Below are 25,477 nucleotides of genomic sequence, written 5' to 3' on the forward strand. Positions count from 1 at the left end.
GTACATATTTGCTGTTTTATTATTTATGTGGAATGAATGATGACTGTAAGCAAGTAAGAATGTATGTATGCTAGTCTGCTGAAACGTAAGCTCTGCTCAAGTTGTACAATGCCCAAGTACAGCGACAATAAAGGGATCTTTATCTTTACTTTATCTTTTTCAGTCAGCACAATGATTCATCCCAATATGTAAAAAGTAAAAATAAATGAATAAAAAACCAACAGTATCCTTGATCTTAAGAAATACATCAGTATAAAGAGCTAATTTCTTCTTGCTTCTCATCTGTCATTAGACTTTATCTAACATAAGACTGTGATTTAGTACTCTAATTACATTTCTTATCTCACTGTGCAGGAATTGACATGTCAGACTAACTGTGCACAGGCTTTCTAAGTTTAAAACATGCACACGTCATTGTGTTCTATTTGGCTGCATACTCAGTTGATTTCTATTCACATTAATCTAGCGAGTCAGTGCATTAGACAGGAAACAGTAGAAAGGTTTGCAACCCTGGAAAAGAGTCAGACTTTTCCTGTCTTTGTTCCAAATTGTCTGTCATCATACTTCTGTTTACGTCATGTAAAATCAAAATGAGAATTTCAACCACATTAAAAAAAAGCATGGGAGAGAGTATCCAGCTGCATGCATGGGAAATAAAGGGAGAGGAAGAGAAAAGAAACTGTGGTTTGAGTTTCTTAAGAAACCGTTGGTGTATTTGTGAATCACTACCATGGTTCTTATCCAGGTTGTTGGTTTCCAAAGAATTAAAACCTAGAATTATTCAAAAAGAAAACAAAAGTGGCACTGATACAAAATGAAACTAATTTCAGTCAGCAGCGTTTGCGCTTCACTACAGCAGCTACACTACAGCACCGAGTCAGAGACGGTCACTCATAAATGGAAACAAGCTCCCTTCTGTGGACTGAGACAGAAAGGTCATCCAACATTACACCCCAGGCCTGGTGTGACCCTGCATTTCTGTGTGAGGGTGGTGTTCATGATTCAGCTGTTTGCTGTGTGGAGATGATATTGACAGAGATGACCGAGGGGCTCTGGTCTCCGATCACAGAACAGTGATTCCCTCTATGCCGCTGCTTCAATCAGTGCAGCTACAAGGCTCATGCAGAGTGGCATTGTTTGCTGTCTCAGCACAAAGAACAAACTTGTCTGTCATGTGGAATAAAATAAAATGGATAAAACAGTGGATCAGTGTTTGAAATATTGTTGATCACAACAGCCTACAGACTAGAAAGCGTGATGACTATTAACTAAACGTGCAATTTGAAATTGGGCACTTAACACTGCATTAGTGATGTAAAAGCATACTCCTATATACGGAATGCATGATTTTAGGTATTTTGCACAAACTTTGGGTTTTGGAGCATTAACATCAGTGCAGGGCCAGCAAAAATATAGAAAAAATAAGCATTAGCTGTGTTTCAGTGCTTTATTTTAACATTTCTGCTTCATCTCTGGCATGGTGTTTGAGGTTATTGTGGCTGACGTCTGAGGAAAACAACCCCAAGCAAAGCTATAATGAAGTCAAGATCGTTCTTTTGTTGGATGAACCCTGGTGCAGTTTTTACATTGGGTTTTTTTTTAGTTTATTAAGTTTCATATACAAACATGTTTTATTCATATTCTTCTAAAAGATTTTGTTATTACATTTAATGAGCCACATTTGCTACATAGTACAAAGACTGGATCATCAGCTGGAGCTCCTCAACACCTCCCTAATACTCAGGCTTACTGCATGCCAGGGGATTTTTGTATGTTTTCTTTTGCTTTTGGTTATGGCCACAGAGCATGATGCTAGCACCACCGAGCTTGACAGCTTTTGCAGTTTGAAAGCCTCATCTTCAGTATCTTTAAATTTAACGTAAAATGTTTGAACTGATGATCTGGAGAATATTCAGTTGTTTAGAAATAGCTCGAAGAGGCCTTCCCAGCTTGTTTAAATCTGCAATTCCCCTTCCTTGCATTTTTCCATTGTTCTGAGTATTGATATAAGAGTCAAACAAATCCTTTTTATTTTGGCAAAAAAAACCCTACAAGCTGCAGTCAATTATGAACACTAACAAGAACTTATTAGGTATTGGCCTTGTCAGGTTAAAAAGACATGGCAGAACTTTCACCACCACTTATTAAAAGATTATGTGAGTGCACATATAATTTTAGCCTGGATGTATAATTCTGGCCCTGTGTAGATTAGAGAATATCCTAAATGAATTCAAACTTGTGTACGAAATTCTATATATGTGTGTGTGTTTGCGTGATAAATATGATTTTCTTTTTACATTGTAAATATGTATTCATTTCCTATGAGGTTTTCATCTTTATCTCATATATAGAATATCTCTTTATGAATAACCTCTGTGCATGAAAGGCCCACATTGAAATTCTCCTGTGGTTCAGTGTTGAGTCATCTGGCCTTATAAATAGACTAATTTTCATTTGTTTAGGTTCTCTAGCTTACAGTTTGTGTACTACATGCCTTGCCAGCTGTTGAAGAGGCTGTTTTACATTTGTTGATTTATTGCTCGGTGTCATTAAGATTGTATCCCAACAGGTGGCACTCAACACCACTGCTTCCAGGAAGAGCAGGAAAAAAAAACATATCTGAAGGCGGCGCCTTTATTATTAGTCTGTGATATTTAAGCGAATGGACAAAAGAACCACAACTTTATAAAAAGGAAGGAAGGAGGTTGGAGAGGTGTGATTACAACAAGCAGACATTACCCTGTGTGTGTTCATCTATTTTGGGGATGAAAAATGTTATGTTTCAAAATCATAGAGTCACCACAGCTCACTGGATGTAACTCATATTTTCCAGAAAGAGAGCTCCTTTTAAGGCAAAAACGCTGAGTCCATTCCTCTTTTGTTTATTCATTTAATTTCATGCCAGCTGTGCCTGATTTAGAGGCATGTCAGAAACAACATAAGCTGATTGTTTCCCAAATATAAACTTTCTTTAAACAGCACAGGTCACAGGTGAAGCAGGTGGTTAAATGGTCATATAGCTCTGGCCTGAATTCTCTCCCTTCGTTTCAGAAATACTGCTTTAACCCAGGGCCCTGCAGAGTCACACATGTCAGGCATTTGCATGGGAGAAATTGGACTTAAATGGGTAACACATGACTCATTCTCTCTCAGCCCCGACAGCTGCAACAGGCCAAGCAGTTATTGGACAAATATGATTCGCCCTAGAACAGAGCAAGTCTTCAAAGCTTTTCCAATGTGGAATCTTTGACGTAAGCCGAAAAATAAAGAGATATTGAAGTGGATTTAGTGTGAAACATATTGAATTACACTCAAACCATATCATGTGTATTCATTTTCCTTTCACTCGCTAGGTTTTTTTTTTTTCTGACCTTAACCTGACAACTGTTATGAATTCTGCATTAGCAATCAAAACAAAAGACTATTATGCAGCACAGTGTTGGCCCCCAGTTGCTACTTGGCTCATATTCCCTGTACAGTAAACAGCCCACAGATGTTTTACATTGATATTAACAACCTTAATTTGTCCTGTGCAGAAAAAGGCCAAGCATAGCGTGGGGATTAAGTTCTCAGCCATGTATCACACACAGCACAGACAGCAATCTCATTTAGCTTGAGTGAAGTTTACAGTGAGTGGGTTTTGCATAGGTCATTAGTTGTCTCAAAATACCCCCCTGTCACCATAGCAACTTCAAGTGACTGCTAAATTGCCTTATAAAATGAGATAAATTATTAATGTTGAGAGGTTTTTTTCTCTTTAATATGTGTGCTCAGGCTCTGAGCTCAGAATACAATACTGTATTACCTTTCTTGTACTGCTGTAATGGAACAATTTAGCAGTTGTCATTCATTAATTCCAAACTTATCCTTTGTCTCCATTCTTGAATAGGCTGATTGCTGCGTCCTGGTTTCCAGATATATCATGGGGATTACACCGATTACAGCAGTGTTGCGCACATGACAACTGAAGCTATTATTCAAATAGAATACCTGAGGAGAAAGCTTGAAAACAGCCAGTGTAAAATACCTGCATTGTTATTGGCTATATGCACACAGCTATTTGACATATACATAACGCAGAACTCTAAGAGCAGATGGGAGGCTGACACGCACCAGTGAATAATCTGATCATAGATGTCTGCTGACATTTATGCCTGTTTTATAACAATTGGTGTCTCACAGAAAAGGCAGTAGTGATGCATTACACAGATGGTAAATGCTGAGGTCAGTGTCCTCAGTGATTTCATAGTCAATGATGGTTTGACCACTGGGTGTAATAACCATACTGATCTCTGAAACATGCAAAGCAAATCTTAAATGCTGAGATCAGGTATCAGTTTTAATGGATTCCTCAGATGTGAGGGTGACACTGTGACCCCTATGCTTCAAAAATTAGAGCTTTTTTTTTTTTTTTTAAATTCAGTGATGTTTGCCTGCACTGAAAACATCCATAACTCACTGGCAGCTGTAACTCAATCTAACAAAATGCCTTTTCAATCACTCTCATCTTTTATAGTTATACCCATCAGACATTTACATAAATACATTATTCATGGTTCTAATCCTGGTTTCAGATGGGGAGATATAAAATGCGACAGTGTGCGTCTGTGTGCATGTGTTTGTCTGTATGTGCTAGTGTGTGCGAGGGAGTGTGTGTGTCCTGATGTGTGTGCAGATGGCAGGGGAATGAAGCAGCCTATTCTGTTTGTGGTTTGCACATTTCTGATTCAGCTGAGCACTCTCCATCAATGAGGCAAATTTACATTTGCTGTGGTGGTAATAACCTAAAACCCATACTGATGTTAACACTTGTATACACTCGAATTCACGTTGCCCTGCCGCATGATTACATTTGTGTGGCGCTTAATAAAATGACTCACTTGACATTATCAAACAATTCAGCTGTAATAGTGGCCCGTGAATGTGAAATTGTGTTTTGCAGGCAATTAGTTCATTGTCACGACAGTCATTCAGACTGGGTCTACCAATGTTTGCCTTATGAATTACTATAACACGCATATAAATATGTAGTATTGGGTATCATCAGTGTCGCAGCTATGAATGGATACAAAAATTGGTTTGCGGGAAATAAGGCACCCCAGTGCTGCATACTGAAACTGAAAAGGTGGAATGCAGAAGCTATAAATTATGCATAAATCATGATGTATTGTGCCTCAGATAAACAAGTGTGATATTCGATAAGAACTAAAAGAGAGAAGAGAAGTATATTTTCAAGACGATATCTGTTCTGCTGTGAACTGTAATAATCCACACAGTTCACTGCACGCGCTCGCTCCTTTGATGTTCTGAAGATATCACTGCATCACAGATATTTATGAGCGAAGTCAGTTAATATTCAGCCTAGAGTACACTGCTGACACCTGCTTATATACACAGAAATCTTCTCAAATAGCCTCCAGATGAAGTCCTGATTAAAAGTGATCCTGTTAATAAACAAGACGGCTTTCTTGTTTACGTGCTGTCCACTGTAGGTGGACCGACATGTGATTGAATGGGGAGAAATGTAACACCATCTTATAATGACTCTAAGGCTAAAATTAGCCCCGCAACATCTCTCAGATCTCCTCTTACCTTGCCTAAAGTCATGCTGCAGACAGCAGCCATTGTCGTGTGATTACAGCAGCACAAAGACGCAGGTGTAAAGTTACTACTGAAACACGTTCCCCTGGACAAATTTACTTGATGGATTTTTAATGTTCCAGGGCTTTCCACTGATGATAGATGGATATCCACTTGGTAATGCATTTGTGCATTTGGAATGAGTAGGAGATAGAGTGTGTTGGCCTAATTTCTCAGATGCTTTCTTACTTTAGTCATCAGTAGATTTTCATAATGCCTGGCAGCACAATTAGAAATCTGAATCCTAATGTTGCATTGAAAGCTTTTACTGTCAGTAAAAGTGATGTTTGCCCGTGCATTTACGTGTGTATTACTTATAAATCTGCCTAGTTCTCCTTTCAGGATATTTCCAACACTCTATTAGATGACTAATTAAGTAAATGAGGAGGCTTTTGGTGTTTTTTTTGCAATTTAATGATCCTTTTTTCTTTGGTATTTTGAGTTGTGATATTTTGTTACAAAAATAATGGAAAAAGTCACTAAGTGCATTTACTTAAAGTGGCCTATTCTGCCTATTTCTAGCTCCATATTTTTACAGCAGTTAGCTATGACATACTTTTAGTTGTCCTTCTGAATGGCTGGCTCTAATAAACACAAGGTTTGAACAGTGGGTAGGAGGAAGGGTGTTTTCTTTACTGACATGTAGATACAAGTAAAGTAAGAAAGCACTCAGTAGCCTCAGCTTTTGGCCCATAGGAAACACTTACACACGTGGTGACCTCATTTTACAAAAACCGTGTTTAGAAAGAGCCCCGGCCACTATAGCATGAAGTACTACAGACATAAAAAACCCAGAGTGAACAATCTCCAAAAATAGCTTTCAAACATTTTAGAAACATTTAGAAAGTTATCATAGGATGATAGCCGAAAACCTCCTGCTCACCTGGAGTACCTTTTACTTAATTTTATATAATTTCTAGAAATAAAATCTACCCAATCACAGCAAATGTCCAGAAATAAAAGTGCTCTATTAAATAGTATTATATTATTAGATTATTCTGGGTCTAAACGTACACAGTTGGGATAAATCCAGTATTACTTCACCTACATTTGTCAGTAAAATTAAAAGCATTTTTATGACATTTTAGGTGCATTGATGAATGTACAGTGGTAATTGTTGCTAATAACTGTAATAATGATCAAAAACCAAATTTGAATATGCAGAACCTTTTCTGGCCACTTGGGGGCAAAAGAAACAAGTCTATGATGTATACTAATTGCATCTAAATGTATTGGGATCCTTTTGCAACATTATAGTTTCCAGGTGATGTCCAACATTAGCATTCATTTTGCATACATTCAGGGTAGCGTTTGAATATCTGGTGAATGTAAGTCATGTATTTCTTTTCATTTTAGCTCTGTCTTTGGTCTCTACCAACTCCTGGTGGAAACAATTACATTTTTAGTTCCCATGTTCATCCACTACCTTCTTTATTATTATTTCTTTAACTTTATATGCCTGCCTCCTGATTCTGAGCAAGTGGAGCACAATGGATTTATTCTAGGGTTTTGTTTTGTTTTGTTTTGGTTTTTTTGTTTTTGTTTTTGTTTTTAACTCTGAAGACAAGTTGCCTACTTGGTGTTGTTGAAAATAAAACAAAAGCAGGAAAGGAAGACTAAGAAAATTAACTTAAAGGCGCTAAAAAGCTAGCTCTGTTTTGTTTTTTCTCCCATGCATTAATAGTAAATGCTTTATTGGATTGGATTTGCGTGATTGGATTTATGAAAGGATTAAAAAAAGCACTGCCCACTTTTAAAACAGGGTGTTTTTTGTTAGTATACTGCTGGAAAATACACTTTTATTCACTTCTCTTCTGGATGGGTTCACCACAATACTGATTTAATCTCTCTTTAATGTTGCTTGAGCTATTCTAAAAAAAATGTCACATTCATTAGTGAGACAGGTCAACATGTGGTTGAAATTATATGTCCTATTTTTTTCTATTGGTGTGGTATTGCTTTGCCATGGTTAAAATTGTAACCTCACTTTACTTTGAGGTGGCTCTCCAACCACATTTGTGGCTCCCCACTGAGGCTGGCTCATTATAGTGAATGCGGAACACCTGTGCTGAGGAAAAAGGAAGCTTTCACCCCTTTAACAGGTATCTAGTACAGTATGTTCTTGTTACAGGCAACAAATAGCAAGGTAGCTGTCCAGAGCTACATATTCATCCAGCTTCTCATTTTATTTCCCACAATAAGGCCTTTTAGTGAGTTCATTTGTGAACATTTTTCAATAGGGTTTCAGGCTTCTTTGTGAGCTCATAGTTTTGTTTTTTCCAGAGAATATTCGGTGTTCAGAATGATGCATTGCATGTTCCTCATACTACTTATTTGTGGAAAGTTTTTGAGGATGCTTATTCTTTCCAATCTTAACCATCCATCCATTCTCCGTGTTTCAAGTTCACTCACTAAACTACTGCATAAAAATATCTCTTACAGATTCCCATTATTAAATCTCATCTCGTCACAAAGTTGATATAAAGCGAGGCAGATGACATTGTAAACTTTGATTTCCAGCGAATTGTGCCGCATCTGCTACTGCAAAATTTTAAGATGTCCCATATATTGATATATATTATCATATTTAACCAGTACCTCTCTCTCTTTCTGCATACTGTTTTCATTTACTTTCAAAAAAGACTCTCAACGTGAAGCTTCATTCACACCAATATCTGCATAATAATGTTGCACTCGCGCTGGGCTCTAGCTGTTGACAAGAAAACACTTGCAATTGCCAGATAAGAGCTCGAGTGGTGCCATTGATTAACTAAGGACTTCATTATGCTGGCTGCCATTAACAATGCAACCCCATTGATTCAGCAACTGAAATGGCTGTGGGAGAAATCAGGAAAGATAACACTAAGAGCTGCGGTTTATATTGGATTCACTGCAGGAATCCCAACACTGCTGCAGCCACATGTAAGACAATGGGCCTCTGTGTAATCCACCTTTTGCTCTAAACTGGTACTTAAAATATCTGAGTGTCACAGAACATTGCCTCAGCTATTTTTGTATTAATGCATAACGTCCTGTCTTTTCTTTGAATGCAGGGTAGTGGGGGGGGGATAATAGGAGGAAATTACCATCTTTCAGCCCTGATGCCACTAATTCTTCATCACTTTCTGTATGTCTTTAAGATAAACACCAGGCAGGCATTCATTTAACTAGAACAACACAACATGTCAGTTAAGAAGACATAAATACACTTTGCTGGGTGGAAATCAATGCGCCTGTATTCTCTGCCCATCATTTCTGGAAAAAAAGGCGCATTGCGTAATAGTGCTTGAAATAGCTGGTGTCAGAAGTAGGCCTGTGTTGCTGTTGCATGGTCTGAGATCTGAGTGGTGGATAAATGCAGGGCAAAGGGTGGATGACGGTGGAGGAACAGCACAGCGCTGTGGACTCAGTCGGTACTTTTGAATATACGAATAATTCCAGACAGCCGATAAAATAGAGCTGACACATTCAGACAGCGGGGACTCAAAGGACAATGAGTCCGCAGATGTAAATAGAAACCGAGAAGTTTGTGTAACTTGGTATGAATAACATAGCTGTTATTAATAATTCACAAGCTAATACTGGTTTCCTTACATCGGTTGCAATCCCCGACTGTTTAAAATGATAAATATTCATCAACGTAATTATAAGAGACTTTAATCGTTCAGATATGTTAACCTGTGTCAAACACATATCCAGCTGTCTGCACAAGGTCAGGTTAGCGTTTGAATATGATTTATGTACGGAGAAAGGACCGCCTCGTGGATTCTGTCTCGTGACGCCCCGCTTTCTAACTCGGCCAATTTTTTTTTTTTTTTTTTTTTTTTTTTTTTTGTCTTTTCAAATGCTCGTTTCAAAATATATAAAGGGCATTATTTCCAGCATTAAACCCACTGCTCGAGCCTGAGCCATAGCGCATACCAAGTTCCGCTCAAAGCAAAAGCACCTCACGGGTCCTACACTGCCTTTTGAGGAATCATTTGATAGCCCTATTAACTTTCATGTAACATTGTTTCTTGAAGGCATCCACAGCGAGCGCTTCAGTGTCATTACTCTGAGAAATGTGCTTTCATACTGAACGTCGTTTACAGAAGTCCTGGAAGATACATAGTCTCGTAAAAGCCCTTAAACGCAGAATAATGGCACAAAGTCAGCTTCTGTGGGCAGAATATTTTGCTCAGATCCTGTTTTTTATTTTTCTATTTACAGTTATGTTTCATAGCTGAGTGATTTTGTTTTAAATATTTGAGTTGGACTTTAATATTTTACCTAAATAAGCGGTCGCGAATAATAGAAATGTGCCGAAAAGGCCACTATAAAATATTTTCTTAATCGGATTAGAATACAAATATGGGCGATGTTTCTCGCGGCGTATTTAATTGAAAACATATTTTTTCGGTGTCGCTTCAACGACGGAAACGCCATGTTTTAAACTCTAGAAAAATACGTCCCTTTCAGGACCTTGCCAATCCATTCAAGCCAGCAAGTTTGGAGAGCGTGTTGAGTTTAATCAATTCATAACGTCGAGATGGAGCCGAACTCACTGAAGGTAACGTTTGATATCAACCGTCGATTTGTTTTATTTTCGCATTGCGCTAAACGCCACCTGCTCTAAAGTATCCTCATGTTCCTATCCACAAAACTTTAAACATACAGCATTTGTATGACTACATCTGTGAATATGTTGACCATCTAAAAATAGTTACATGATACTAATTGTTTGCTTAAGACGGAGAGATCCTAATTTGATATTAGCCAACTATGCGTAATAACGCAGGGACATTAGAAATGTTTTTTTTCGCCTTGTTACAAATTGTTTACGAAAACGAGTTGATAAGCAATGTAAATATTTCCCTGTTTGCCTTTTTTTCCCCTCTACAGTGGGTGGGCTCGTCTTGCGGTTTACATGGACCATATATATTCTATAAAGCCTTTAAATTTAACCGGGACGCCAAACCGAGAATCCTGTCTCTCGGAGACTTTTTCTTCGTCAGATGCAAACCGGAGGATCCTATTTGCATAGCGGAGCTTCAGCTGCTCTGGGAAGAAAGAACAAGCAAACAACTTTTATCAAGCTCCAAACTTTATTTTCTACCCGAGGATACTCCCCAGGGACGCACAGTCACTCATGGAGAGGTAGGAATATTAATCGTCTGATGAATAATTGTGAATTTTTTTGGTGTTTTTAGTCCACCTCGTTCGGGAGGATTTAATTTAACATCTTTACCGCATTAAGAGTTGGCATTGGATGTCTCCGGTGACACGGGCATTTATAAACACAGGCACTGTTACTGACAATGATTGATGCGAGCAGTAAAAGGACTGACCTACAGCGGTATTTTCTTTTTCCACTAGTTTTACTTTTAGTCTGTTTGTCTATTGTGCTGTCAACTGCTGAATGTGCACTTGTCCAGCTGCGCTCAATAAGGCTGCCGCTGAGCTCTGTGGGGTTAATTGTGTTATAAAGGGGAAAATCCGCAACAATCCTGCGCCTGGGCTCTGTCATTTCATTTCTGGGTAAAGCGTGTCAAGCGCAGACATATGGGCGGAAATTGCGAAACGGTAATGAATGCATGGGATCAAACTGGCTCAGATCGGTCGCTACGATAGTTATTAGATATTTTGTAATGCAGCCTGATGTTGAAAGAAGTAGAGCGAGTCATAAAGCGTGGCAGAGCAAAAAGCCAACGCTGACACGTTTTAGCTACTCTCCGCGTTTTGCATAATTTTCCATGTGAGCATTTCCATCCTTAATAATGTGATATTGCACTTAAAACCTCTGTGTGTTGAATTACGCTGTTGTTGGCACAGAAAAGCAATAGTTATAATTGGCTGTGGCCATATGTGGCGCTTGTGATCCGGTTACATCGCTGCACTGAATGGCATTAGTCTGATTATTGAGTTTTTCTAACCGGCTGTAAAACAAATGATGTGTTGTTTTTTTCCCTGATACGACCGCAGCACTTTAATTACTGCTATGTGCTTTTGATCACTTGCGGCTGCATTGAAATCACCCTCTGGTGCTCATATATTGTTTATAGGGAAGGACAAAGCCGTGTTTGTACTTGACTCTTCCGCTGAAGGTTTACTTACATTCTTTCCTCTTGAGTAATAGAGTGCCTATCACATTTCCCTTTCATGAAAAAGGTGGCTATTTATGGGCAGCGCTTTAGACAAACTATCATTCTTGTATGAACTGGTATCATCTCCCGAAATCCCCTCGCGTTAGTCTTTAGCACGCTGCAATTATTTAGTAATTACTTCGAGTGCATGCATTGCTGATTCTAAGGCAACGCTTGCGCAACGACGTGTCTTCCCCGCCCCTTTCCCAAAGACTTATTTGCATTGCAAAGTGCTTACATTCCACTCCACTGGACATCATATCTGGAAAATATGATACTTAACTACCAGAAGGTGTGTCCTGGCAGTGCAAATGAAACCTCATATTTGTCATATATATGAAAAAGTGCAGGATAAGAGAAGTCACAGCAGAAATAAAAAGCAGTCTCTATGCATAAACAAGGCATTGTAATGATTATAGAAGAGGGCTGATATGTTTAAGTGCAATGTAGGTGCCTCCAGGCTGACCTCAATTAAAGGACTTGTCAAACACTCCACTCTCAGCAAATCGGACTACTTACTGTATATTACAGAGTGGAAATTGCCCTGACAACTTCAAGTCAGTTTATGACCTTCACAGAGCCCATTCAGATTCTCGCTGACTTTGCCCCATAACACTAATCTGCACCGCATGAGTCAGCTAGGAGTGCTTACAGAGGCAAGCCGTAATCCAAAAAACAAACAGGAAGGGCAAGCCAGTCTGACAATAAAGCTATGACATTAAAACTCATCGGCTGCTAAACTCTGCGTCTGAGTGATGTATGTGTGAAAAGGTAAACATTAGAGAGAAGTTCATTTTTAGCTGCGCTGAAAAGTGGTGTATAAAGACAGATTAATGACTGTGGAGCCACGCTGACTCTAAATCTGTAATTGACTGGCTGAAAATCAGGGGTTCAAATTAGCCCAGTGACTCATGCAGATATGAACTTGATAACTTGCAGTTCTCAGGAAGTGTGTTGTTTTCACAAGGTTTTGGTGTTAAATGAGCACGGGCAACATCATGAGGTAAAGCCACAATTTATAACATTCACTCTCAGATCATGTGAGATTTACTCTTGAATATTTTCACACAACATAAAGCAGAATCAGTGTATGACTTATGACAGTCGGTGCTGCTTTGCTCTCTTTCTCCAACAGATCATGCCTTGTATCTTGTAGATAACTATTATCTTAAGCCTGAAGCCAATATCCTCCAAATACCAAAAAGGCATGACTTTGTTTTAAGATATCAAAACAGCCATATATTGAACAATTCCCCAGAATTGGATTACTGATTCACTTGTGTTCTCAGTGCTGTGGTATGATGTAATTTCCTGGTTATTTCTCAGGTATTTGTTTGCTCTCAGCCTCTCCTGCGCTGTATTTGTCATGTTTTGCTGTGCTGTGCAGTGACAAGAGGAACCAACCCGTGACCTACTGTGCTTGTTTTTCTTCTGTCAAAGGGTTGGAGGTCAATTCCTTTTAAACACAGCCAGCTTTGAATCCACTCAACTTTGGCTGGAAACAAAAATAATGATTCATCGAATAAGCGTAACTCTCGGCGCCCGTATTTGCTGAACGGTTGATAAACAGATCCAGGGAAAAATTTATTAACCTATTTATGCTGAGTTAATTATTAAGTCCATATGTAGAGGAAGCTTTATTTTTCATTGGATCACAGCATGACAAACAGTGTTTACCCCCACCAGTTGAGCTCAGCTTGCTCTTTAAACAGGCTTTGTGTAGAGTTGCTCACCCATTATGACAAACCCTCTATTGGGGCCTCTGCTCTATTTGTCTGCCTGCAAACTGCCACCGACGAAGCAGTCACATGTGTTTTAAAACTCACTGAGTGACACATTATTTCTTCTCACTCCAAATGGCCTGCCTCTCTTGCTGGTGCTGCTCACCGGCTGTAATACTTTCTGTTTTTGGACTCCCTATTTCAGGAGAGAGCTGTTGTAGATAACAGCTCACCACACACACACACACACACACACACACACACACACACACACACACACACACACACACCCACTTATTGTATACGCTGCTTCAGGCGGTTAATTGCTTATTCTTATCTTATACTATATATCCCACATTAGTGCAAATACAGCAAGGTTCTCTTAATAGGAAGTCACAACCGCAGAGAATATTTCTAGATCATGTTATATTAATGTGCTATTATCATCACCTCTGATTTCATCTGACCTCTCTTCTCCTCTATTCTGTCCCTCTAGCTGACAAGGCTTTGGCTCACACACACATACATACACACACATAGACACAGAGACACACATACACATACACATACACAGACACACTGACAGGCTGGGGACTGCAGCAGTAGGCCAGTATTGATTGCTGTGGAAAACACTTTGGCATGCATCCAGAGCCATTTCTTCAGTACATGGCAGTAGTCCATGCATGTGTTTCAGTGCTTGGAAAGCCAGCTTGTAGGGAAATTAGATTGTATTCATTTGCTGCTTCTTTGATTTTTCCTAAGGGAAAAACCCTGAATGGGTAATTCAAGCATCTGGGATGCTAGTTGAGTTAAGTGTAAGTGGCTTAGATATGCAACCAGCATTTTGATGGATAAGGTCGTTCTGCTGAATGACTCGAGTGTAAATGTGATATGGCACATTTTTACAGTGATCCTTTGAGTGCGTCCATACTGCTCTGTTGCCTTGACCAGTGTGTGCATTATAGCAAATCTCCCCATTCACACAACAATGGCAGGAATTTAGAGGTGGGGTGGGGGGGTTGGAGTGGGGATGTGTTTAGTGTGCATGTGTGGCGTGCACGCATATATGCCTCCTCCTGCCGCAGAACAAGTCATTAACTCTGAACACTGCCCTCCAGTGAATTCCTCACCATTGCTGAAATAGCATGTAAATTATTACCAGCTTTTTAGGATAGTGTAATTTAAAACCTTTAAAATGTAATACACTGGACTTCAAAGGCTATAAAAAACCCCTGCAAACATTCTGATTCTGATTCTTTTCACCAAATGTCTTTGCAGGCTAAAGTAATGATATGTTACAGCGGAGCCTGTTTGTCAACACACAGAAGACTTTTGGTGCTCTTTAGTTCAGTTTTTTCCACTTTGTCATTGACTAACCACTTGAACAGGCAAACATTTGCCTTGATGCATGACTCCAGCGCCCCCAGCTATAGTGGATCGTTATTATAACCTTTGAGGAGAATGCAGCCACAGATGGGAAGCTCTTGCTTAAATCCTCCAGCCAATATTTTTAATTCTTAACTGCGCTCTCTTAGATGGAGCATGTGGAATCAACATGCATTCAGTCTCTCTGTATTTCTATTTATTTATTTATTTATTTATTTTTGCGTGCGCATTTGCTAAAATACAAGGATACAAAGCTGCAGCGATTCAAGGGAGCTGACACAGCTTTTTTGTGGTGTCACCTTACATGATGGATGCCTCACCCACTTTCAGTAAGGCTTTGAAAACTCCTCTTATCTTGCTATTTCTCTCTTTCGTTATAACTGCAAAAGAATGCAAAGTTCATAAATCACCCTGGCCGATGTAAGTGAAGTTGCTTAATGGAATCAGTGAATAAAAGATGAGTTCAGCACCCTGCCGATATTACAGCAACATTTATACATGTGAATAAACTGCTTCAATTAAGTGGTAGTACATAATGTACAGTCACCTTTTAAATGCAATGCTTTGAACTCTTTGTAGTCTTTAGGCAGTCTCAAAAAGAAAATATTCTAATTCAATTGTTCCAGGCTTACTCCCCTGAGTTCCTCTTTAATTCCCAGATAAGTTTGTTTTGGGACACTGAAGCCAAGGTCAGTCATGGGGAGGGGAGATAGATAATGAACTCATATTGTGTTTCCTAGCCTCTCTCTCTCTTTCTTTCTCCTTCTTTCTCTCAATTTTTCCACCTCTCTCTTTCTCCCTCTCTGTCTCTTTATTGTCCATGTCACCATGTCCATTACTCAATTACTAATCTCCTTTGGCCTTAGGAATTCCAGTGCTGACCTCTCCGAGGCAGCAGGCTGAAACCTTCCCAGCATGACAGGAGCACTGTGTGTATGTGTACGTGTGTGCCCATAGTATAGAAAGATACCCACCAACTGGGAGCATGCACCCCTTGACTCTCAAGCTGAAAGTCCCGTCTGAGCGATGAGATGCTCCGCCGCAGAACGCTGACAGTCAGGAATGTCTGCCTTAATGCTCGCGCACAGTGGCGTGGATTTCTCACAGGGAATTGTTTGGAGTGATATGGAATATTTCAGGGTACATTGTTTGTAATTGGATCACCAAATATAGGATTGGGAATGTCCCTTATGTGCTGTTTTGCCACCAGTACACTATTGCATCCATATAAATTGAATGATATGGATTTTAGCGAGTTTAATTTCAATGAGATTGCTGGAGTCATGGGTTTCTGGAACAGAGTTATCTACAGTTTCGCAGCAGCAGGCTGTTTTTTCTACTTTCAGTCTATTATGTGCAGTCATAGCAATAAATTCACTCAGTAATGTTTTTGGAGATATCATGCTGCTGCAGTAATAACATAAATTATTGATAGAAGTATGGAGCCACGCTGTAACACTGAGCTGTTAATGTGTTATCTTGCATTTTAACTCAACCGTAAAAGGAGCAGTTTGTGTTTATATGGGCTTATTGATGTACCCACAGTAAAATTATGCCAACACATGAAGATATTTAGTGTTGTGTATAAATGCTTCTAATGCATCTGTGTCGGAAGTGTCAATGAAATGACACCAGGCTATTTGGTGTGTTGCTGATGTGGAGTGTCACCTCGTGGCTGCAGGCTTGTAGTCCTCTGACCTATATTATCAAGTGGCCTGCTGGCTGTGTCTGCCGCTTTGCTAAACTATCAACTGCCTAACTCGAAATGACAGCACAGTGTGGATGGGCGGCATTTACAGAGGAGCAGGGCCCCAAGACGCCCCAAATCAGAGGAGTGAGAAGAAGACCCCTGCAACGCTGCTACAGTGATTAATCTTAGTAAAATTAGTCAATTAATGGGGCTGACAGAATGTTAGTCAACAGCAGTTTAGCAAGTAGGTTAGCAGTTATTGTAGTCATCATTTCCCCTATTATTACGCATTATTTTCTTAATCAATTTTACTGACTGATACTGGAAATTTGTGGTTTCTTTGAACAATCACATTATTGAGAAGCCTTTGGTATAGCATGCAGGGGTTCTTCAGATGATCCCAATTTTGCTTTTTATGATCTATCATTATACATAAACAATAACAAGTGGATGGTACAGATCCTGGCCTGGATATCTACCAGTTATAGCCCCCCAACAAACTGACCATTGCCCTCATGTCTGATGATATTCAATCAGACTAGCTGAGGGGTTCTTCTGTTGCTAGATCAGTGCCTTTAAATTTCTCGTTTGACCCAGTAGGGTGAAAACTATTCAGGTTTCTGTTGCTGTGGTGTAAGAAGCTCAGAATATACTCAGAACTGAGACATCACAACTTCTAGGAGTTTAATATTTATTCGAAAATATCAACAATGTTCAGTTTAATTTGATATCAAATATTGAGTGGGCCCAGCTTTAAATATTTTCTCTTGCAATGCCACTTTGACTCCAGGCTAAAAGTCATGAAGGAAATAGTCATTTGTTGTAGCTGCAGTTCAGTGTTTTTCTCAGTGTAAGGGCAAAAGAGGTTGGTGCAATGCTGCTGTTTTGATCATTTCTCAACAACTTACGGACTTGGCTGGTTTTCAGAAGCCTTTTACGGAAACACAGCACATTACCAAACTCTTTACCTAAACATTTCTCAATCAAATATCATGACTTATGCAAACCACAAGCCAAAATTCATCTTCCTGCTGCAGCTCACAGACTCGCTGCTGTAAAGTTGTGCAGCCAAAGTACAGAAGGGAAAGGAAAGGCATTATATGGCAAAGTAATGGATGTAGCCTGTTTTCAGGGCTGCAGCTCTGTTCATAGACTGATTATATTCTGGACTGTGTTGACAGCTCCTGAATTGCGCTCACCTGTTGTGTTTTGCTCTCAAGCCGAACAAGTCCCCAAACAGCATCTGTTGACAGTCACACAAGGCACCATGTCATTCACCTGATTAATATAGAGGGAATGGCTGTGTGTTTTTAAGGTTTGATATAGCTGCGTGTATGCTCCGGTGTGCTATTGGGAGACTTGAATTACTGCCGTTTGACTGTTTGAGCATTCAGTGCATTATTTTAGCTGTAAATGGGTTCAAGTGCAATATTTCATGATGTTGTTTCTCAATATGCTGTCAAGAGATTGCATCAAAGTATAGTAGGTAATTCTGTAGAAATACACTACAATGTGGTTTTTGGCTGCAGGCTGAATGCTATTTACTGTTGCTCTACATTATTCAAATGGCCGGCTTTTCTGAAGGCAGAAACAGCAGTCAGTTTTTCATTGCATGGAAAGCCGGTTACAACCACCCGCCACCACTTGACAGCTGAAGACAGCTCATTATAAGAAGACCGAAAACCCATGTTTGATGTTTCTACTTAGTGAGGGAGGCACAGCTATATCAAGCTATCCCTCGCAGGCTTTTCCTTTATAAGGAAATACTGTCTCCAACTGGTTGGGATTTGATATGCCTTTAGTTGCAATGATGTGAGAACTGAATATGGGTAATTGTATAGACAGAGCACTCAGGGAGAATCTGAAACACACAAAAGCCATATGCATGTTTCTGGAATTTGGTGACAAACTCGAAACAAATACGACATTAAATGGCTAAAAAAAAAACAGCTTATCTTAACATTTAAAGATTCACAAAGAAAGGATTTGTTCTAAAGTGTAGCTTTATTTTGTCCACACCCTCTGCCAACACACATTGATATGACATAAATGGCTGTTATTTTAATGTCGACAGCTCTTTGAGGGGAAATAAGTACAGGCAGACAGATGCCTGGTAAATTGGAGATAACCAAGGTAAACATCAGAGACCTACTCAGTGTGTCTGCGTTTCTGCCCGTACACATCTGTCCTCCAGATTTCCCTGTTTCTGTAATAGCCATCTTACAGCACAGCACTCCATTCTGTTGGTAACAAGCACTTCAGCCATTAGCCCTTCAAATGGAAACACATTTAAGCATGTCTGCTTCCTTCCCTCCTCTGGACTTGTAGTTCTTTTGAGCATGAGAGTTATTAAAAGGAGCTGAATCCACCGTAGGAAAAAAATAGGTTGAAGCACACACAGACGGGAGAACAAATCTTATTAAGCAAGCCAACTGAGCAGACTGAAGTATGTACACAAAACGTTGCCTCTGTGTCAACCATGCGTGTCACTGCTATAAATTTACATTTTATAGTTTCCTGACAGTGCCACATTAGTTTTACTGTGCACTGAAGAAACCTGTGGCTACAGCGTTTTCCTCTTCATTCATTACATTCCCGGTATAACAAATTACATTTCAACTGCTCTTCTTCACTTTGAAGGTGTAATCATAGCCACTGAGTGCGTCTTGTCATTTTAGAGCATAAAATCTTAACATTCACGGTGATTATCAGGAGCCCGACTTCCTAAACGCTAATCAAAGAGTCAAAAACACCTATGTCCTCAATGACATTGATTTAGTTGCTGGCATAAATTCAATTCAGCAATCATCCACATCATCCATATTCATGGTGCGGTAATTTACTTACATTAAGGTGCATCCAAAGCCATAACGTTACTTTATGCACATACAAATTGAGATTATACACAGGCCGTTTAGCTGTTGTGTCCTATTTATTCTATAAACTCTCATTTCGACTCTGATCTTTGGTCTAATTTTAATCCTCTCTTTTTTTACCCAAACTTTGACCCTGATTATGCTCAGCTTAGTTTGAGTAGTGGACCTGATGTGGTGCAATACTTTACTTAAGACGCTACTTTTACGTTAGTATATTTCAGAGCAACACTTTCACTTTTATGAGAGTTTTTCTTTTTTAGAAAAGTATAATTTTGAACCTGTATGTGTTTTCTGTACTGTATTCTATAATTATTTGTGTTTGTTTTAGGTTTTCTAATCTCATAAACCCAAGTTGTGTAATTATTTACACACCACAGTTGGTTATTGTTGGTCTCGGTTATTAAAAATAGCACATCTGCATACTTGGAGATGTGCTGTTTTGAAATGTTTATGTGTCTATGCAACAAAACCATTTCAGAGCCATAAAATTGTGGTGGAACTAGATGATCCATTTCCGTGGCACAGCTGCGTTTATGTAACTCGCTACGTGATTCTGCTCCTGCCTCTTTTCAGCACGAAGTAATTGCGCTGTCTGAGAAGGTGATCGTGCGACTGGAGGACCTGGTGAAGTGGACGGTACCAGACTTCTCAGGATGGGACAACAGTCTCAAGGCCGAGCCGTTGAAACCCTCGGTGCTCCGGGAGCTGGGGACCAATGGGAGGAGGGAGGCCCTCCACCGCTACAGGGAGAGCACCCTTACCAGTGGACTCAACTTCAAGGATGTCCAGAGGGAGAGGGCACAGCTAGGTGAGCTCCGGCAGAGACCTCAATTTCTTTTTAGCCTTTTATGAGGTTATTTTTATTATTTTCCTTCATTCCAAAAGGTTACTGTCATCTTTCCATTTTCTCTGGGCTGCTGTGTTGAATGTTTATGTATTTGTGTCCCATGTTCACCATTTATCATCATATGTTTATTGTCCTTTGGTTGGTTTAACAAGTGTTGTCTTGACTGGAGTAATTCATCAGTGCATAGTTGGAATTACTCCCGCTATAATGAGCTAAGAATCACACTAATACAAGCAGGCTAGAGGTAATGGCAGTGTGTTTGCCAACATATTATCATCTTACAGTGTTACAGCTCCGTTTTCTGAGTGTGACAACAACAAAGACTGCACTGCAAAAATCACATCATTCTGCTGGCAATGTCATAAATAATTGAGTTACATCAAACTGCAGTATAAGGCACCTCTGATACTGTCTTATCCATCAGTTCAGATCATAATTGGCTGTGTAGCTCAGCAGCCTTAAGGATCATTGCTGTGTGTATCTGAATGGCTGTCTGGTGTATTCATCATGTACACCGTGCCATTAAGTGTCAGTGAATGCTTGTTTCTTGAAGCAGGCTCTTGGGTTCTCACTACAGCCTTACCCATGAATCAACCCCAACGTAAAGCTGGATGTCTCTGGAGATGACTCATCTGATTCAGATAGGAAACTCTGGCATTTGAGCCTAATAATCAGAAAGAACATTATGTTCCCTTTGAAGCCTTTTCCTACTTATTTGCCTTTCCCTCACTTGGCTGTGATGCAATGCCAAATACTGCTTATAATGGTTTTACATAGCATAGCAAACATGCTTGAAATGCCATCAATTACAGTATTTCTTGTCAGATCACCAGTGCCTTTCCTTGCGATTTAAGCAAGCCAGAATTTTTTAGCTTCCTGATCCTCTAATAATTAATTTTTAATAACCATCTTATTCCTAAAGCCAACTTGGAAGTAAAACTGCTACAGGCTTTAAAAATACTTTTTTTTCTTCTGTAGAAAATAGTGATTTATTGATGACTCTTGTAGTGTTTTCTGCTCAGGATCTTCCGGGAAGAGAGGCTGTTGTGTTTCTGTGTGATGCTGTAATGCCCTTGATTACTCGACATTGCTTGAATCTCATACGCAAAAAGGACAAGGCGATCAATAATGAATGCTTTGTTGTTATTCCAGTAATCAATATAGCGTGAATGTGCCTGCAGGCGCGTGTGTGTGTCTATGATTGCTCGCTTTCATAAATAGATGTGTCAGCTTGCTTCTGAAATGGTATTATGCTCCTTATTTGGATTTTCTTTAAACGTGTGGTATAGTCTAGAATTTATAGATTTAACTGTTGTTGGTGTAATAACCTGATGATAACGCTGTTGCTACTGAGAGCCTGCCTCTGTGTGTGCGTGAATGCATGTGTGTGTGCATGTGTTGCTAATGAGCAGCGCTGCCGTTAATGACTCCATCAGGCTGTTTCTAAATGCACTTGTCACTCCGATGGGACACTCCGCCAGAGAATCTGCCCAGTCAGCAGAACGGGCTCAGGCTCTGGCAGGGCACCAGAGACACACATACACACATAGATGCACATGCATGATACACACCGACAATCAGTGGTGTGCACTCACTTATCCATTTGTTTGTTTGTTCACTATATCTTTGGCGTGTGTCAGTTGTTGACAGTCTAACAATATGAGAGAGGCAGAGAGTTTGGGAGAGAAATATGAAATATGCCACTGCAATGCTGCTGACTACCAAAATGAAATATTCATACCACAGCAGCAGCAGATCAGATATAAAAGTAGCCTTAAAGCATCCTGTAGCTGAATGCTTGTAATTCTGTACAATACGTTCGCTCATTGACTAAACTAATGCTTTTATGATACAACTCTACACACTTCTTCTTCTCTTTTTTTTTTAGATTCTTTTAGCCTGAAGTGGCAGCCTTCTTTATAACTTGAGTGATGCATTTGCTGATTGTTATTCTCAGGCTGATGTGTAACTATGTCAGAAGAATTGGATTGTTCCTCATAACAGGATACTGCAGCAATACCACAAGCTGCACAGAAAAGCATTGTGAGCTAAAGAGCAATAAAGTGTGCCATTGTTATCGAGGAAAACTTCTTTTTTTTTTTTTTTTTCCAAGTGTGCATCCTAACTTTTCCTGGCATGCTGCCAGCGTGAATAAAGTGCACTGCTGTGCATTTGTGTCTCACAGGCAACATGTGAAAAATAAAAGACAAATGTGTTTCAAGCAGCAGGAAGACATTTTTTTGTTTTCATCTGTATTACATTGGGTTTTGTGGTTTGGTAAGCGAACAAAGCTCTACTGTATTCTCTCCTCAGAAATGCGTAAAAAGTGTAACAAAAGATGCCCACATTAAGTAAAGTAATTAATTAGAAGCAAGTGACCTTTACTGCAGTCCTGCACCGTTGGCAGCTCTGCAAAACCTTCAAGGCAGAGAAATTATTGGTATCATAATTCAAATTCCAGCAAGTGTTTCACAAAGTGCCATACCTGAAATAACAGGGTGTCTTTCTTTGGTCTTTTAACAATGTCATCTGTTGAAAGTTAAGTTTTGACATGTATGCCTTGTCACTTTCTTAGCCAAGAAGGTCAAAATTAGGTAATATCTTTATGCTATATTTAAAGCTGCTGCAGCTTCTTAGCTCAGCACCAAAACTGGAAAAACGAGAAACATCTATTCTGGCTCTGACACTGTGTCTCTCCTCAAATACTTCCATTACTACACTTCCATGTAGCACACAATGTACACTTTGTACCTCATTGCATAATAGGTGATTTTTGACTGTGTCAGAGTGAACGTATTGGTAAGCTGTTGGTAGTTGCAGCATTTGAATGTTAGCTCCAAATGTTCTAAATGTTTACAGCTTAGCAAGCCAATGAACACTCATACATTAATCTATAGTGTGGACATTGGGGTAACACAGAAAACCCCCCAAAAATAATAGAGTTCACAGTGTGTTTTAAATCATCTTTTGCAGCATTCTTGCAGATATAACAACTCTATGATACCCCCTGGTGCAGATATCTTTTACATACTTGAACAAACACATTCAATCTTATGTTCCCTCTCTCATGGACAAACTACTCAATAAGACACTTGCTGAAAAACAAATTGTTGCGTAGTCAAAGTCAACATGTTCACGGGAATTTTCCACAAATGACAGAGAGCAAGGTCAGGAAATACAAATAATATATTTCCCAGCTTGCCACCGCCACTTTAAGAAAAGGCACCTATTTTAGGAGTCTAAAATGTTGTGTAGATCTTTGCAGCTAAAATTAAATACATGGGAAAAACGTGTATTTTATAAACAAAGCTGGGCATTGCTTCACAAGATGGACCCATGGTTAAACATACTGTACAGTGGAACCTTTACAATCTGTCCAGTTTTGGCTAAGCACCATATATATCTGGATGTCTATTTGATAGTCCTATCAGCAGTGCTCCTCCTACCTTCTTGGACCTGCTGCACTGCATTAGCCTCACCATTGAAAGCCTTTGTACGTAGCCAAAGTGGTTACCCACCGAGGGTAAGAAGCATGTAATGTCAGTCAACTTTATGACCATTGTAAGTCCACCATCAGTGTACTAGTGCACTCACACCGAGTTATCAGTGTGAACCCGCTTGAACTCAAAATAGCAAAGGGAAATACAGAAGTACTTGATTTGAGGCAATCTGCAGTTCTGTTTTAAGAACTGTGTGGTTTTTTTCTGAAGAATCTCCAGCCCTGAAAAATTGTTGTGTTGAACTGTGTTTGTCTCACTCAAATTCCTAACTAACGATAAAGAGATAGCAAGTCTGCATGGGTGATGTAATGTATTTCGCAGTACTTATGTAATCTGTGGTGTAATTCACTTAATCAGGTAATGTAAACTGTCCACTCAGTTTATCTTGTATTGGAGTGGGTATTAGAGCTTCTTTTTACAGTTCAATCCACCAGGGATGGCTTGCCAGGGAAGTTTACATTCTGCCCCTCTATCTCTCCCTAGAGGACTGGCCTCATTTTTTTTTTTCATTGCTGCCTGCCGAAATTGGTTTCTGGTCGTATACTACGAGGCCGAGTGTTTGAGAGCTGTATCTGCTGATACAGTTTGTAGGCTTGTGCTGGGAGACACAGAGTGCTGTAGAAGAAAAATAATAAAGGATTGGAGAAAAAAAGACAGAATGGCTCATGCTCACAAAATAGCTCAATAGGTTTTCTGTCTTGTCTTTCTTTAATTCAAGCCTTCGGTGTGGATGCCACTGAACAGATTGTGAGCTGAGATGATGTGGAGGATTATACAAGGTCATAGCTTGCGACTCCTGCGTTCAAAGAACATAGATGGTGTTCATGACTCCTGCCCTCACCCATAGTATGATCTGTAGGCAGTTCATCCCTCAGCAATTGGAGGGATCAGGGCTCTCCAAGAAAACACTGAGACTAAAGGAACCATGCTGGCAGAAAAAAATAGAGTGAATTGCAGGGATGGTGAATTCGCCCATCTCCTTGACTTTTTTTAAATACTGTTTCTATGCTCTAACACCTTTGAAGATTCAACCATACAAAAATGAAAATTATATGACTCCATCTATTTTTTAATAAAAAAAAATACTACATACTATGTGCAGTGCTGCTCAAAGCTGTAATTTTGATGTTTAACCAACAAATGATGGATTGGATCTGGCAGAACATTTTCATGCAATATTCAGTTAGTAATGGAAATAAAAGCCACTTATTGGAATTCAAGGAAATTCATGTTCATTATGCAACTTTTTGTTGTATGAAAAGCCACAAATAGAGTTCTTTGAATAATGTTTCTATCCAGTAAGTGTGTCAATGTCCAAATTTCACATAACAGATTCGAATGAAAATGCACGTTATTGTGAGCTCTATGCTTAAATCATAACTGACCTTCTTTATAATGTATGCAGTTTCAAGTTAAATACATTTGGAGGGTGCTTTTGTCTAAAAGGAACCTACATATTTTCCACATCTATGCACTAGTGGAGTTTCTTGCCCAAGGGCAGCTTGGGAATTAGAGAAGCTAAGAATCAAACACGTAACTCTCGGATAAACACCTAACCTTCACTACAAAATTGAATTAAAAAATGATGTATGGTTCTATCATTTCCATACAGGATAAGCTACTTTGCATGAATACTGGTTTTGGAACTTGTTATACAAAAAGTCAACACACCAGTTTATGCAAACAGGAAATGAC

The 25,477-nt window shown here is 39.4% G+C and overlaps 1 protein-coding gene across 1 annotated transcript in view; it reads left to right on the plus strand.

The window, feature by feature from the left end:
• The first annotated feature begins 10,100 nt into the window (after positions 1-10,100).
• arid5b (AT-rich interaction domain 5B) overlaps positions 10,101-25,477 on the plus strand; it is a 75,782-nt gene continuing 60,405 nt past the window's right edge. The window contains exons 1-3 of the mRNA XM_082557585.1: positions 10,101-10,189; positions 10,522-10,776; positions 20,009-20,243. Coding sequence (XP_082413711.1) covers positions 10,169-10,189; positions 10,522-10,776; positions 20,009-20,243 — 511 coding nt within the window. The 5' untranslated portion in view covers positions 10,101-10,168. The remainder of the gene's footprint in view (positions 10,190-10,521; positions 10,777-20,008; positions 20,244-25,477) is intronic.

The sequence above is a fragment of the Aulonocara stuartgranti genome, assembly GCF_965226115.1.
Source record: "Aulonocara stuartgranti genome assembly, chromosome: 13".
In the NCBI taxonomy this organism is placed as follows: Eukaryota; Metazoa; Chordata; class Actinopteri; order Cichliformes; family Cichlidae; genus Aulonocara; species Aulonocara stuartgranti.